The sequence below is a fragment of the Hylobates moloch genome, unplaced genomic scaffold (genome assembly GCF_009828535.3).
Source record: "Hylobates moloch isolate HMO894 unplaced genomic scaffold, HMol_V3 SCAFFOLD_18, whole genome shotgun sequence".
NCBI classification, from domain to species: Eukaryota; Metazoa; Chordata; class Mammalia; order Primates; family Hylobatidae; genus Hylobates; species Hylobates moloch.
Window position 1 is genome coordinate 6,745,594 of NW_026652293.1, and position 14,581 is coordinate 6,760,174.

The 14,581-nt window shown below is 39.2% G+C and overlaps 1 protein-coding gene across 1 annotated transcript in view; it reads right to left on the minus strand.

The window, feature by feature from the left end:
• The window catches only part of C4BPA (complement component 4 binding protein alpha), a 51,034-nt gene that overhangs the window by 35,945 nt on the left and 508 nt on the right, over window positions 1-14,581 (minus strand). The window contains exons 2-4 of the mRNA XM_032137075.2: window positions 6,111-6,277; window positions 5,007-5,192; window positions 3,792-3,891 (exon numbers count right to left, since the gene is read on the minus strand). Of these exons, the coding sequence (XP_031992966.1) occupies window positions 3,792-3,891; window positions 5,007-5,192; window positions 6,111-6,204 (380 nt within the window). The 5' untranslated portion in view covers window positions 6,205-6,277. The remainder of the gene's footprint in view (window positions 1-3,791; window positions 3,892-5,006; window positions 5,193-6,110; window positions 6,278-14,581) is intronic.

Genomic DNA, 14,581 nt, shown 5'->3' on the forward strand with positions numbered 1-14,581 from the left:
TAGATAGCTCTTATTATTTTGAGATACGTCCCATCAATACCTAATTTATTGAGAGTTTTTAGCATGAAGGGTTGTTGAATTTTGTCAAAGGCCTTTTCTGCATCTATTGAGATAATCATGTGGTTTTTGTCTTTGGTTCTGTTTATATGCTGGATTACATTTATTGATTTGCATATGTTGAACCAGCCTTGCATCCCAGGGATGAAGCCCACTTGATTATGGTGGATAAGCTTTTTGATGTGCTGCTGGATTCAGTTTGCCAGTATTTTATTGAGGATTTTTGCATCAATGTTCATCAAGGATATTGGTCTGAAATTCTCTTTTTTGGTTATGTCTCTGCCAGGCTTTGGTATCAGGATGATGTTGGCTTCATAAAATGTGTTAGGGAGGATTCCCTCTTTTTCTATCAATTGGAATAGTTTCAGAAGGAATGGTACCAGTTCCTCCTTGTACCTCTGGTAGAATTTGGCTGTGAATCCATCAGGTCCTGGACTCTTTTTGGTTGGTAAGCTATTGATTATTGCCACAATTTCAGAACCTGTTATTGGTCTATTCAGAGATTCAACTTCTTCCTGATTTAGTCTTGGGAGAGTGCATTTGTCGAGGAATTTATCCATTTCTTCTAGATTTTCTAGTTTATTTGCATAGAGGTGTTTGTAGTATTCTCTGATGGTAGATTGTATTTCTGTGGGATTGGTGGTGATATCCCCTTTTTCATTTTTTATTGCATCTATTTGGTTCTTCTCTCTTTTCTTCTTTATTAGTCTTGCTAGCGGTCTATCAATTTTGTTGATCTTTTCAAAAAACCAGCTCCTGGATTCATTAATTTTTTGAAAGGTTTTTTGTGTCTCCATTTCCTTCAGTTCTGCTCTGATTTTAGTTATTTCTAGCCTTCTGCTAGCTTTTGAATGTGTTTGCTCTTGCTTTTCTAGTTCTTTTAATTGTGATGTTAGGGTGTCAATTTTGGATCTTAAGGCAAACTTTTAAATAAGTGGTGTTGGGGTAACAGGAAAGCAATATGAAAAAATATAGTCTAAAATCTGTACCTCATACTGTATACTGTATATTAACTCCAAATAAATTAAAGCTTTGAATATTAAAAAATATGAAAATATAAAAGAATTAGAGGAAATATGGGCAATTTTTTTTTAAACCTTATATTGAGGAAGGCCTTCAAACATAAAATCCAAAAGCCATTTCTAAAAGAGAAATTTATGAATTTAACAACATAGATACAAATAATTTCTCCTTAAGGAGAAAAAATACCAATAGCCAAGTCAAAAACATTATACATACACACACACACACACACACACACACACACACTGTGGGAAAAGTTATAGTATATATCAGAATCAAGGCCTAAATCCTGCTATGCACAGACTCATGTATATGTCTAAATGCATATATCCTAAAACTTAAGAATAAAAAGTTCAACAAGTTAAGGAAAAAAAAAAACAACAACCAGGCATCAGACATGCTAACTAGTGCACAAATAAATACAAACATCCCTTGGACATATAAAAATATACTCAACCTCCCTGACAATAAGAGAAATATACAGTGAAACTATAGTGAGATTTTAGTTTCACCTCTTACATTGGGAAAAATTCAAAAATTTGACAAGTTTTCAAAAGTTTGACAATACAGTTGGAGAGTTTATGGAGAGACAGACATTTGCATACTCTGCAAAACCATGAAACCCTTGGGGAAAGCAGTCTGACAATATCTTTTAAATTTTCAAATATACATACTCTTTGAGCCAGGGAGGCCTCCTCTAGGAAGCTATCCTGCAGATGTAACTACATATGTATAAAATGACATGCATACAAAAGAATACTTCAGAGCATTGTTCAGAATAGCAAAAGATTGGAAATATCCATGGATCCATCACAAGGACGGCAAAGCCATGACACAACTACACAACAACATTCTATGCAGTTGTAAAAAGAAATTAATGAGGAAACTCTCTGTGCACACACATGGAAATATCTCCAGTATACATTGATAAGTAAACAATAAAGCAAGATTCAATACTAGGTTCATTAGAGGAAAGGGGGGAAAATAAGAATATATGATAACTTCTTAGCTTGTATTTATATAAGGAAACACTAGAAAGGTACATACGAACCAATACAAATAGATCTTTGCTTGAGGACAGGAAGGAATGGGGTGTATGGAGATAGGATGGAAATGAGAATTCTCAACATCTATCTTTTTACATCATTTTAAATTTTGAAATATATGAAGACTTCAGCTATTTTTGTTTGTTTGTTTGTGTTTGTTTTTTAAATTTAACTTTTTATTTTGAGGTAATTAGAGAGTGACATGCAATTGTAAGAAATAATACAGACAGAACCTTTTACCCTTTAATCCAGTTTCCCCTATGGTAACATAACACTTCAGTACGGTATTGCAATCAGGATATTGACATTTGTATCAATGTCAATATTACAGTCAAGACAGTATTTTTGTCACTCCAAGTATCCCTTATCTTGCCCTTTTATGGTTAGTTCACCTCCTTCCCACCCCCATCACTTCCTTAACCACTGGCAACTATGAACTTTTTCTATTTCTGTACTTTTGTCATTTCAAGCTTCTTAGTACAAAATGTTATACAAATGGATTGTGCTTTCTTTTTCTTTTCAATAAAGTTTATTTTATTTATTTATTTATTTATTTTTTTGAGACAGAGTCTCACTCTGTCACCCAGGCTGGAGTGCAGTGGCACCATCTCAGCTCACTGCAAGCTCCGCCTCCTAGGTTCAAGTGATGTTCGTGAGTCAGCCTCCCTAGTAGCTGGGATTACAAGCATGTGCTGTCTTGCTCAGCTAATTTTTGTATTTTTAGTAGAGACGGGTTTCACCATGTTGGCCAGGCTGGTCTCAAACTCCTGACCTCAAGCGATCTGCCTGCCTCAGCCTCCCAAAGTGCTGGGATTATAGGCGCCCAGCCTGGATTGTGCTTTTGATGTCAAGACTACGAATTCTTTGCCTGGCCCTACATCTCAAATATTTTCTCCTATTTTTCTAAAATTTTAATAGCTTTATACTTTACATTTACTCTGTAATCCATCTTTTTTGTTTGTTTATCTATTTTTAGAGATGGGGTCTTGCTCTGTTGCTCAGGCTGGAGTGACGTGACATGATCACAGCTCACTGCAGTATGTAACCTTTTGGGACTGGCATTTTTCACTCAGTATAACTCTCTGGAGATTCATCCAGGTTGTTGTGTGTATCAGTCATTCTTTTTTATTGCTGAGTATTATTTCATGGTATAAGTGTACAATAGTTGGTTTAACCATTTACCTGTTAAAGGATATCTGAGTTATCTTTGGCTACAATGAGTAGGCAGTTAGACAAACATTTGCGTACAGGGTTTTGTGTGAAGGCATTGTCTGTGCGTGTGTATTTGTGTGTGCAAGTTTTCATTTCTTGGGGCTAAATACCCAGGAGTACAGTTGCTGGGCAGGATGGTAGTAGTATGCTTAGTTGTTGGATTTTTTTTGTTGTTGTTGGTTTTGTTTTTTGGTTTTTTTTTTCTTTTTTTTTTTTTATTATACTTTAGGGTTTTAGGGTACATGTGCACAATGTGCAGGTTTGTTACATATGTATCCATGTGCCATGTTGATTTCCTGCACCCATTAACTCGTCATTTAGCATTAGGTGTATCTCCTAATGCTGTCCCTCCCCCTTCCCCCCACCCCACAACAGTCCCCGGAGTGTGATGTTCCCCTTCCTGTATTTTTTAAATAAATATAAAAAATTGCTCATAGATTACCTCACACTCACCCTTCTGAACAGCTGAATTCTATTTGTGATCCAAAAGATAAATCTGTCTTAATCTCCACTTGCCCATTAGGTAACTCTCCTGGGTGTCTGCATCGTTTGTCTGGGAGAAAAATTTAAATGATGATTAGTACTTCCAAGTACTCACATACATGGCATTAAAAAAGAAAAGAAATTAACCAAGGTTCACCTCTGCTTCCAGAAACACGGAGAGATTTAGATTCAAACTTATTTCTAACACTGACTCACCTCAAAATTAATACAAAATTTGATCTCATTTTTTTTCTGGTACATTTTACCAATAGAGAAAAATGACCAGTTAAATAATTGCAGCAGTAGAACACATGGTCCAGGACTTAATAAGCTGACCAGGGACGGGAGAGCTTTGCTTCATTCTATGTCTATGGCAGGTACTTAGAACCTAGGCCACTCAAAAACGCATGTCACAAAAGGAACAAAACAGAGAAAGTATCGATTGTATACCCCTACTATTGGAAAACACTGCAGAATGCATTCCCAACTGACAGTGCATCATAACTTTTCTTCAAAACACAGCAAATATTTTGAGTGAGGTTCTTTTGAAAACTGCATTGCCACTTTCTAGCCACCTACCATGTTATAATTTTTTAAAAAGTGAATCTGATTTTCAATATATCATAACAAAATTTGTGGTTCATTTCTTGAAAGAAGTGTTTGGTGGATTACTTTATAAAGAATAGACTTCTGACCAGGCCCAGTGGCTCATACCTGTAATCCCAGCACTTTGGGAGGCCAAGGCGGGCAGATCACTTGAGGTCAGGAGTTTGAGACCAGTCTAGCCAATATGGTGAAACCCTGTATCTACTCAAAACACAAAAATTAACCAGGTGTGGTGGCGCATGCCTGTAATCCCAGCTACTCAGGAGGCTGAGGCAGGAGAGTCACTTGAAACCAGGAGGCAGAGGTTGCAGGGAGCCAAGATTCCACCACTGCACTCCAGCCTGGGAGACAGAGCTAGACTCCGTCTCAAAAAAAAAGAACAGAGCTATTTTTCAATGCAATTAACTACCCCTAATTTTTCTGTTTTGCTTTGTTTTTCAAAAAATGCCTCAAGTATGTACATTGAAATCAGTAATTCAAAAACTGTCTTCTTGGTGACTAAAGATTCAGAAAATTTAGTTTCTGAGACAACTTTCCAAAGATAGGAAAAGCAAAGGAAAAAAAAATGTTGATACTTACGGATACAGAAGGTATTATACATCCATTTGCCATCAGAATTACAGGTAAGCGTCTGAGTTGAATGGGATCTGACATAGCCAGGGCGGCAGGTGTATTTCAGAGTAGTTCCAGTTTCGAAGCGTGTCTCAGTCAACGTAATATCCACCGGGGCAGCAAATGATAAAGTGGGTGGGGGACCACAATTGCCTGGACACCAAAATGACAAGGAGCACCAAAACTTATACCTTGGGACACAGCATCTTATTGTTTATGTAGTGTGATGTTTAGAGCAGGGATCATTCTTTTCACCTCTAGTCAAGAAAAATCATAACTCCTATTATACTCTCTGTTCAATACACCTAGTGAGTGATCACTAATATATATTTGTTCACAAATGATAATGACAATGATAACAATAAACAGTAATGATAAAAGGCAGAATTTTTTTCCCTTCTCTACTACACATGGGATAATTTATCTGAAAAAGAAGAAAGACATGAACTTCACCAACCTATTAGATTCCCCGTATCTGCTGACTCAAATGCATCTGTGCAAAGTCAGAAGTCCCTACAAGTTGCCTCAACAGAAACATATTATTGTATTGAAATAACATTACATAACATTGGTTGCCTCAGGGAAGGGAAGCAGGGTGACTGGGAAATGGGTAAAAATAACATTTTTAATTTATTTTTTTTACATCTGTTTGATTTTGAATGATATGGAGGAAGAAGCATGGAGCCCTTGAAGCATAAAAATCTTAACTTTGCTTTTTTTGCAAGAATTAAATACCAGGCTGATTTACTTTTTAAGCACCCCCTGAATAAACCCACAAACAGTGAAAATTGTTTAGTCATAGCAATAGATAATATAGATCTGTCCATATTATCATCCATATAGATGGTTGGGAGAGAAATTCTTTCCTGGAGAAATAAAAATCTAGGGGAACGCCATTTCCTTTATGTGTAAATCAAATTTCCCTAAGTTCTAGCCTGTCAAATAAACCACTTGTTGATAAAGCTGGGTCTCTGCTAGAAGCCCAGTCATTATTTTTTTTAGCCTTAAAAGTGAATGCACAGATGAACTTGATTGTTTGTTGCTGATCTGAGCTTGTTTCCCACTACTCACCAAGAACAGCAGGCAACAGAGCAGCGACCAAGGTCATTTGGAAGAGAATTGGATCAGAGACTTTCCACAGCCTGGAGAAGGGCCAGGCTGCCATTTTCCCTTTTCTATGAAGAGCCCCAGATGGAGTTTTTGCGGGGTGCACGGCCTGCTGCTTCGCTGATGTTTTTCTGCTGAAAGAACTCAATTTAATAAATAGTCATTGAATTCCAACTTGTCATAAAGCACTAGAATAAATGTTATGGGATCCATGTCTTCAAGGAAATGACAGCCTGGAGTGGAAACAAAACAAAACAAACCCCTGAGCACAAATGTTACAGCACAAGACAGTAAGGATTGGCCTCTGCAGAAGCTGTGTGCTCAGAAGAGAGATTGATTCCAAGTGGAGGGAGGGAGTGGGCTTTGCAGAGGAGACTGCATCTGCACTAGGTGTACTGAAGACATTGCAGAATGGATGCAGGGCATGTTGAGGGAACAATAGCTAATACTCCAATTTGGCTAAATGTCTGAGGTGGGGAAGGGACAGTTTACAGATGTGTCTGAATGGGATGTAAATGTCAAGTTTAGGAAATTCATAGACTTTACTCCTTGGAGAATAAAAGTGCTTGTTTTTGATGTGAATTGTTTGTTTTTAAGCTGAGGAATGACACAATTATTATGCTTTAAGATCATTATGGCAGACATGCACAAGATAGATTGAAGGGATTAGAGGAAAGAAACAGGGAGGTTGAGTGAGAAGACTTGCAATTGGCCAGATGATCTAACAAAGAAATGGCAGAGGAGTTACAGGAAAGGTACAAATATAAAACAAAACAAAACAAAACAAAAAGGCAGGAAAATGATGGGATAGAGAGAAAGAGTTGAGTCGCCGTATAGAAGTATTGGGAGTTCCTCGTGAGAACTGTTGACAAAAGCAATAAACCATGAAGCAATTTGCAGTTTTGAAAAATGATCATACACACACACACACACACACACACACATATATATATGAAAAATATACATGGCAAATGCACTTTTATTTTTAAATCAGACTATATAGACTTGTTTAAAGCAAAATTAGTAAGGACTTTTTTTTTTTAATCTTCATCACCACTTCCCATTCCCTTTGGAGAACACGACATATCCTAAGTTTGCACTAGGAAAAAGTCCCTTTCCTTTGGGTAGATACTCAATAGTGGGAATCAAAGGGGAGTTCTATTTTTCGTTTTTTGAGAAATCTCTGTACTGTAAATCTATAAAAATAAAAAGAAATTAAGAAAAGAAATAGTCCATGTCTTCAAAGGAATATATGAAGTTAACCAAATTCACTCCCATAAAATAGTGAATTTCATCTTTTACTTTGACATCTTTGTTAGATCCAGATGGTTGGACGCTCTCATGCATCCATAATTCATACAAAGCCCATATACATTTAGGTAAAGGGAGTCCCTTCAATCAATATTTCTCCCCAAGATGTTTCAGTCCCACATAATGTAGGACTGTAATGTAATGTAGTGTATATCTAAGGTAATGTTCAGTCCCTCAACATAAAGCTGGTCTCAGTAATATGGGACAGTCTTACATAACGTGGGACTGAAACATCTTGGAGAGAAACTGTGTGGGAGAAGGGAAGTTTATAGTGCCCTTCAGACTTTGTGGGGTCTAATTTCTTCACTGAGTAAAGACTCACATAAGCTTCTTATCTTTCTAAAACTCAGTTCTGATGCAGCCATCCCTCCACTTGTTGTCAGCTGTGGGAACCCCATGTCACACACGTCCTGTCCCATGAGCTCTATACATCCCCACCAGGGCAATTCTGCCAATACGTAAATTCACCTAACAAGCAATTTACCAGTTGTAGTCACTTACTGGAAGTGTGTTCGCAGACTTTGTACTGAATGAATCCAGGTGGTCTAGAGAGGTTGGGAGGAGCCAGGACCAACATTCTGGGCCTTCATGCTTCCCCTTTCTACTCAGTTTCCCCCTCTTTTTTCCCATTATCCTCCTTCCTAACTCTATGCTCCTCTCTGCCCTCACAATCTTGTGAAGCTGGAGACAGCTGAGAGCCAGGCAGGTTGCATATCGTGAAAACCACGTCACTCATCATCTGTGAAATTTATAAAATGTGACAAATTTCTCCCACCCAATAAGATGTGTTATGAACTATGAAAACTATGGGAAAAAGTTTCTTCAATTTTTGACAATGAGTAGATTTGTTGTGTTTATTCAATTCCAGTGAAATTGAAGAAGAGATTAAAAATACTAGTGGTTTGGCAAAATAGAATTGACTATGAAAAATCAAAAGGATAAGAGTATAAAGTGGAAATTTCCCACAGAAATTGTTGCAGTTGTTATTACATTCACAGGAAAAATATATATGTTGAATATGTTCAGGAAAATATTCATGACTATATTTACAAAAATACAACCACAAATCATTAGCTTCAAGAAGTTGAACAAAAATATCTTAAATGCTGCTAAAATATGTATCCATTAGCTACATTCAAAAAGAATATATTTATACTCATTGAATATTCAAAATGATTTTTTTTTCTTTTTCTTTTCTAAAATTGTAATAGAGATGTGATCTTACTATGTTGGCCAGGCTGGTCTCAAACTCCTGGCCTCAAGCAATTCTCCCACCTCAGCCTCCCAAAGTGCGTAAGCCACCATGCCTGGCCTCCAAAATGAATATTTCTTAAAACAATGTTAGATAAATTGATACTTTGATAAATTCAGCAAATTTGTTTCTATGAACTGATCCTTCAGGTACTGGCATTCACTCAACTGGCTTTGATGACTAACTTTTCGGTATTGCGGTCTGACCCCTTAGGCTCCAGCTATCCTGGACAACCAGAATTCCTTACCATTCCCAGCACTTTCCTATCTCCCATTCCTGTCCACATCATCTACCCTCTTTCTTTTTCCTCTTTAATTCCTACCCATTCTGCCAGTCCCTTCTCCAGCATTCCCTCCTATCCAAGCAAGCCTCCACAACCAAGTACAGTTTTGTATTTATAACTCTGATTCGGACTTGGTCTGTAACTCACATCTGAAGTCTGCCTTCATCACTAAACCACAAGATCCTTGAAATGACAGAGCATGCTCCCATTTATTTCTGCCCCACAATAGTACCTAGCCTGCGCCTCATGAAGTTAAAGTGCTCAAAAAATGTGCATTAAATTTAAATCCAAAAGCTCTTAGAGATAGCATGTGTTCCAAAGAAAAGTAGTACTGTGCCATATCAGTGTCTCCCCTTACAGTGTATGCTTTGTTAAGGACTGATTTTACCTGATTTTAAAGCAAGGCAAACAGCTATATTTTAATGAGAACTGGCCCAAATAATTTTACTCTAGGCTCTTCCATTCTTAAACCGAAGTCATCATATCATCAACTAGTCAAGGGAGGGCAGTGAAGGAGGGAAGCAGTAAGCAAAAACTGGTTCTCCTCCTTCCACAGTTTATGACAGGAGATACAGACAAATGCAGACCCTACACTGTGATGAGGAAGTTATTTCACTCCCTTTACTTCAGCCTCACACCTAGGCCATGGCCACAGAGCTGGGGACAGAGGAGGACAGTGTGGCCAAGACCTTGGACATGGGCTGTGGAGTCACACCCAGAACATGTGAGTTGGCATCCTGGCTCCACCACATGGGAACCGAGTCCCATGGGCAAAACGCTCAGCTCCTCTAAGCCTCAGTTTCCTTTATTATAAAATAAGAAGGATAACTGTAATTGCATCTCAGAATTTCTGAGAGGGGCTTGACATGGTGTGTGGACGGCACATAGTAAACATTCAAAGGAAATGATAGGGAAGAGTTTCATAGAATTGGTATTGGAATGTCACTCTGTCAGAAGCCGAAATCCTGCATGTCAAAGCATTGTCATCATAATGATTTAAAATTGCAATAAATGGTTGCATCACCAGGGACTTTAATTACACCCCAGTGCAGAGGAACATCCACTGAACTTCCGGCTAGAAGCCCTGGGTCTTGTCTCCACTGTGGCCTTTGGTACAATGAGATCTAATGTGTCATGCAGAGCAGAGGGATGCTGGCGCCTCTGGGGCTGTCCTGGGGCTTTGTCTTCCTTTGCCCTCAGCTATCTTCCTGAAAGGAAGTCATCCACGTCCATAACTTTAATCATCATACCTGAATCATCCACAGGTCGGGCGCGGTAGCTCACGCCTGTAATCCCAGCACTTTGGGAGGCTGAGGCGGGCAGATCACGAGGTCAGGAGTTCAAGACCAGCCTGACCAACATGGTGAAACCCCGTCTCTGCTAAAAATACAAAAATTAGCCGGGTGTGGTGGCACACGCCTGTAATCCCAGCTACTTAGGAGGCTGAGGCAGGTTAATCACTTGAACCCAGAAGACAGAGGTTACAGTGAGCCGAGATCACACTACTGCACTCCAGCCTGGGCAACAGAGAGACTCCGTCTCAAAAATAAATAAATAAATAAATAAATAAATAAATAAATACATAAATAAATAAATAAAATGAATCACCCACGGACCTCTGGGCCTACTTGTCCCTGGTTCATGCAAAAACTTCCATGCTCCATAAATTCAATTGTTAATAATTATTTTATTCTGTCTTATTCCTTCCTCCGTGTAAGTTTTAAGCTATTCAGGCTTGTCTTCTTTACTCTGGTTGCTAACTAGTTAAATTCTGGTGCTCAGATTAGGTCTTTCTAAAGGCAATTAAATAAATCTCTGTAAAATAAGGAGGAACTCTTTTCCTCTGCAGCTGCAAAAAAGCAGATGATAATCTACGTGACAAAATTGACCTTGCAAATGTTTTTTCTAACAAAGGAGTCATTCCTGGATTTTAGAGGTGGTTGCTCTGCCACATGACAGTAACTTTTAACCTCAGAAAAGTGTAATTCTGACTGGTTTTCTTAGTGAATTTTTTTTTCTGGAATAATATTTAAATGAACATTTCTGTTTACTGAAAGTTATAAGTGCTTGTGAGTTTTCCTTGCCAAATCCAGAAATAATTATTACACTTTCCTCTTTATCTGCAACCTTGAAAGTAAACTAAAACTTTTGACTCTGTTAGATTTCTCATTTAAGCAAATAATAATAATAATAATAATTTAAGTTAAAATTCCCAAGGTTCAAATCAGCATTTCCATTCACTTCATTTGTATCTCCCAGGCACCTTGAATTTAACATATTTCAAACTAAATTCGCTATGTTCCTCCAACACTACTTAATATCTGTGCTTTCTGTCTCAGTGGAGGTGACGATCTCCACCCAGCCTCCCAGACTAGAAATCCAAGTCATTGTTGCCTCCTCTGTCTCACCTCCTTGCACTATTCAGAGTTGTCAAGTCCTATCAGGTTGGTCATAGCAGCAGCACCAGAATCTGCCACTCTCTCCTACAGTCCACTTCCATAGTCCAGGTTTAGGTTCCTATAATTCCCTTCCCCTCACCCTAGACCACGGCAAAAGCCTTCAAACATTTATAAGCCAGCTTCCATGTTGATGCCATTATGTCCCTAAAAAGCAATTTACGTGTTGTTACTCTGCTTAAAAACTTTCATGGTTCCCAGTTTCCATAGGTTCCCCTATCTGTCCCAAGTTTCCCATAATTTCTCACTTAGAACACCATGCTTCAGTCTCAAGGAGGCACTTACCCTTCCCCAAAAACATTCTGGATTTCCTTTCTTTTTGAGACAGAGTCTCAATCTGTGTCACCCAGGCTGGAGTGAAGTGGTGCAATCACAGCTCACTGCAGCCTCAACCTCCTGGGCTCAAATGATGCTCCCACCTCAGTCTCCCCAGTAGCTGGGACCACAGGAGCGTGCCACCACACCCAGCTAATTTTTTAATTTTTTGTAAAGACAGGGGTCTCACTATGTTGCCCAAGCTGGTCTTGAACTCCTGGCCTCAAGTGAACCTCCCACCTCGGCCTCCCAAAGTGCTGGAATTATAGGCATGAGCCACCATACACAGCCATGATTTTTTTAAAAAACACCTGCAAGCATTTGCAGTTAATGTCTCCCATGCATTAATGCTCTTACCTCCGACTTCTTTATTCACTATTCCTTTATTCACTATTCAGATCAAATGTCACCTCCTTGGTGAAGCATTGTCTAACTTCATCATGAAATGCCAGTATTTTCTGTTCTTCCAGTACTTGGCTAATACCTTAATTGTAACATTGTTTTGTATCCTAACTATCTATTTGCTTTTGCCTCCCGAAATACATTGTGAATTCCTTGAAGACGAGGAAGGTGTTTATTCAACTTTCCATCTCTAACGTGGTATTGTAATTGGTCTATATAACCCGGTGACTGCTTTGTTAAAAAAAACATTTGCAAGGTCAGTTTTGTTATGCAGATTATCATCTGCTTTTTTGCAGCTGCAGAGGAAGAGAAAAGAGTTCCTCCTTATTTTGCAGAGATTTCTTTCACTGCCTTTAGAAAGACCTAATTTGAGCACCAGAATTTAACTAGCTTAAAACTTACATGGAGGAGGTTGGGCGCGATGGCTCACGCCTGTAATCCCAGCACTTTGGGAGGCCGAGGCAGGCGGATCACGAGGTCAGGAGATCGAGACCATCCTGGCTAACACGGTGAAACCCCGTCTCTACTAAAAAGACAAAAAAATTAGCGGGATGTGGCGGCGGGTGCTTGTAGTCCCAGCTCCTCGGGAGGCTGAGGCAGGAGAACGGCGTGAACCCGGGAGGCAGAGCTTACAGTGAGCCAAGATCGCGCCACTGCACTCCAGTATGGGCAACAAAGCGAGACTCCATCTCAAAAAAAAAAAAAAAAAAAAAAAACTTACATGGAGGAAGGAATAAGACAGAATAAATAATAATAAATCTAAAGGGAATGAAACTCAATTTAATTTTATCTTTAGAGTGAGAATGACTGTCTCACTGAGGACCAAATGTAATAATGTGTGTGAAATGCTTCGTCAGTTTTGAATAGAGTAAATACAGTGACTAGACTTCCCTAACAAACCATCAGGATGCACCCTAACTCTTCTCCAACTACGGGCATTTGCAGTTCACCATAACTACTCCTGGTGGTCCCTCAGCAGAAACCAGCTGGCCACAGAGTATGGGAATGGAGGCTAGAACTTGCGAGCTGAGAAGACCCAAGTTGGAGTTCCAGCAATACCACAGTCTAAGTCTGTGATCTTGAAGAAGCTGTATCAGCTTCTTGGATATCAGTTTTCTTCATCTCTAAAATGATGACATTAAACCTAGATGGACAAATTCTGCAATTCTGTGACTGCTCACTGAAAAGCTGAGACTACTCTAGCAAACTTTCATATTTCAAGGACATCATCTTTTAAATTCCTGCAGAAATGGAAGCAACTCAAGAACTTTAGTCAGCAGGGTGGGTCCCTTGTGAAAAATACTATCGGCACTTAGCAATGCAGTACAATTTGAGAGTCACTGGAAAAATCTTTAGTCCTCAAATTTCTCCTTCCATGAGAAGTTACTTTTTAAGTTAAGATATTTATTTTGTCTAACTTCCCCCTTTTAAAATGCAGATACCTTGTGAAAGGATAGTATTTTTCTCCAGTCTGAGGCTGAGTGTCTTCTTCCTTATATCTGGGCTCTCAATTATATCACTTACAAACTCCAGAAAGAACTTGCTTCCACACTTTCCCCGCCCTTCCTAGAATCTCTTTTTTTTCTTTTCTTTTTTTTTGAGATGGAGTTTCACTCTTGTCGCCCAGGCTGGAGTGCAATGGCACAATCTCGGCTCACCCCAACCTCTGCCTCCCTGGTTCAAACAATCCTCCTGCCTCAGCCTCCCAGGTAGCTGGGATTACAGGCATGTGCCACCAGGCCTGGCTAATTTTGTAATTTTAGTAGAGACAGGGTTTCTCCATGTTGGTCAGGCTGGTCTTGAACTCCCGACCTCAGGTGATCTGCCAGCCTCGGCCTCCCGAAGTGCTGGGATTACAGGTGTGAGCCACCGCACCTGGCCAAATCTCTTTATTTTTCTATCAGCTCCTTTATTCTGTGTTCATACTACATTCAAACATATCTCTAAGCTTAATGCCAACCTTCTTTGATGCTTCTGCCTCTTCTGTAGTCTACTTTTTATTCTTTTGGTGTTACCATATTTAGAGATAGAATAGGAATCAGCAAAGTGACAAGTGGCTGAAGAATTAAAACGAAGACCAGAATGGTACTGTATCCTGGCCAACCAAGGAAGAAGAGAATTTCAAGAAGGAAGGGTTATCAGCATCGTCAAAATAAGAAAGTAAAGAAGATGAGGATGACTAAGCCTGCTAGCTTCAGAGACCAACTGGAGGCTGGCCAGTGTCCTCCTAATTACCAAATCTAAATGTCTTTGCTGTCAATGGTAGAGGAGATTTGGAGTGGTTAATCAAATCTCAAAATAGAAATGGCCCCAGTTTTCAGAATGTAGACTATGAAAAGCAAGCTTCCTGTGAACCCTTTGAAAAGTCTGGTTGACCCCTTGCCTCAACTCTCTGATGTGGGAAGGTGGTGAAAGA